Source organism: Wasmannia auropunctata, unplaced genomic scaffold, assembly GCF_000956235.1.
Source record: "Wasmannia auropunctata unplaced genomic scaffold, wasmannia.A_1.0 LD275188.1, whole genome shotgun sequence".
NCBI classification, from domain to species: domain Eukaryota; kingdom Metazoa; phylum Arthropoda; class Insecta; order Hymenoptera; family Formicidae; genus Wasmannia; species Wasmannia auropunctata.
The window spans coordinates 1-772 of NW_012087702.1; the positions used below are offsets into that span (position 1 = coordinate 1).

Genomic DNA, 772 nt, shown 5'->3' on the forward strand with positions numbered 1-772 from the left:
CAACGAGGACATCCTCGGAAGAAAATTCGGAATTTACGAGCACGATGGCAATGACTACGCCGAGGACTACGATCGAGCACATGACGACAACTCGTCAAGAAGAGTCGACAACTGCGGCCACGATGAGTATCACAGCAGCTGAGACAACGACACCATCGTCCACAACAATTACGACGTTACCCACAACGACTACGACGTTGCCTACTACAGAATTTTCTGCGACTACGTTGCCTGCGACAACTACAACATTATTTACGACTACAACAACGTTGTCAACTACAACTACATCGCCTGCGACGACCACTACAATTTTACCCACAACTACCACTGCATCACCCACAACGACCACCACAACATTGCCTACAACCACCAGTACAATGTTGCCTACAACATCTACCACAACGTCGTCTCCGGCTACTACGACATCGCTCGTGTTGACGGCGGAGCAGCCGACCGTCGTCGTGAAAATAGAACGTACGAAAGTGAGAAAAGTTCACGTACCGTACTCCAAAGACGAAGTTACAAAGCCCTCCACAGTATCTATTACAACACCTGCCGCGAGATCCTGTGAGTCCATTGAATGCATTAGTAAGCATAGTTCGGAGGGAACTGGCGAAAGTGGTGAAACGACGACTCTCCTCTCGACAACGCCGATTTCCAGTCTCGAAACTGCTCGAGCAACGTCTTCTAAGCCAACGATCCATCAAGACTTTGTCAGCGAGTCTACGGCTTCTTCGACGACGGAGATGAGCGAAGCGCCGGTTACGAAAGG

The 772-nt window shown here is 49.9% G+C and overlaps 1 protein-coding gene across 1 annotated transcript; it reads left to right on the forward strand.

The window, feature by feature from the left end:
• Window positions 1-6: 6 nt before the first annotated feature.
• Window positions 7-767, forward strand: LOC105461910 (integumentary mucin A.1-like; the record flags this gene model as incomplete). Its single annotated transcript, XM_011708423.1, has 1 exon — window positions 7-767. A coding segment is annotated over exon 1 (723 nt), but the record flags the coding sequence as incomplete, so codon positions are not given.
• Window positions 768-772: the final 5 nt, after the last annotated feature.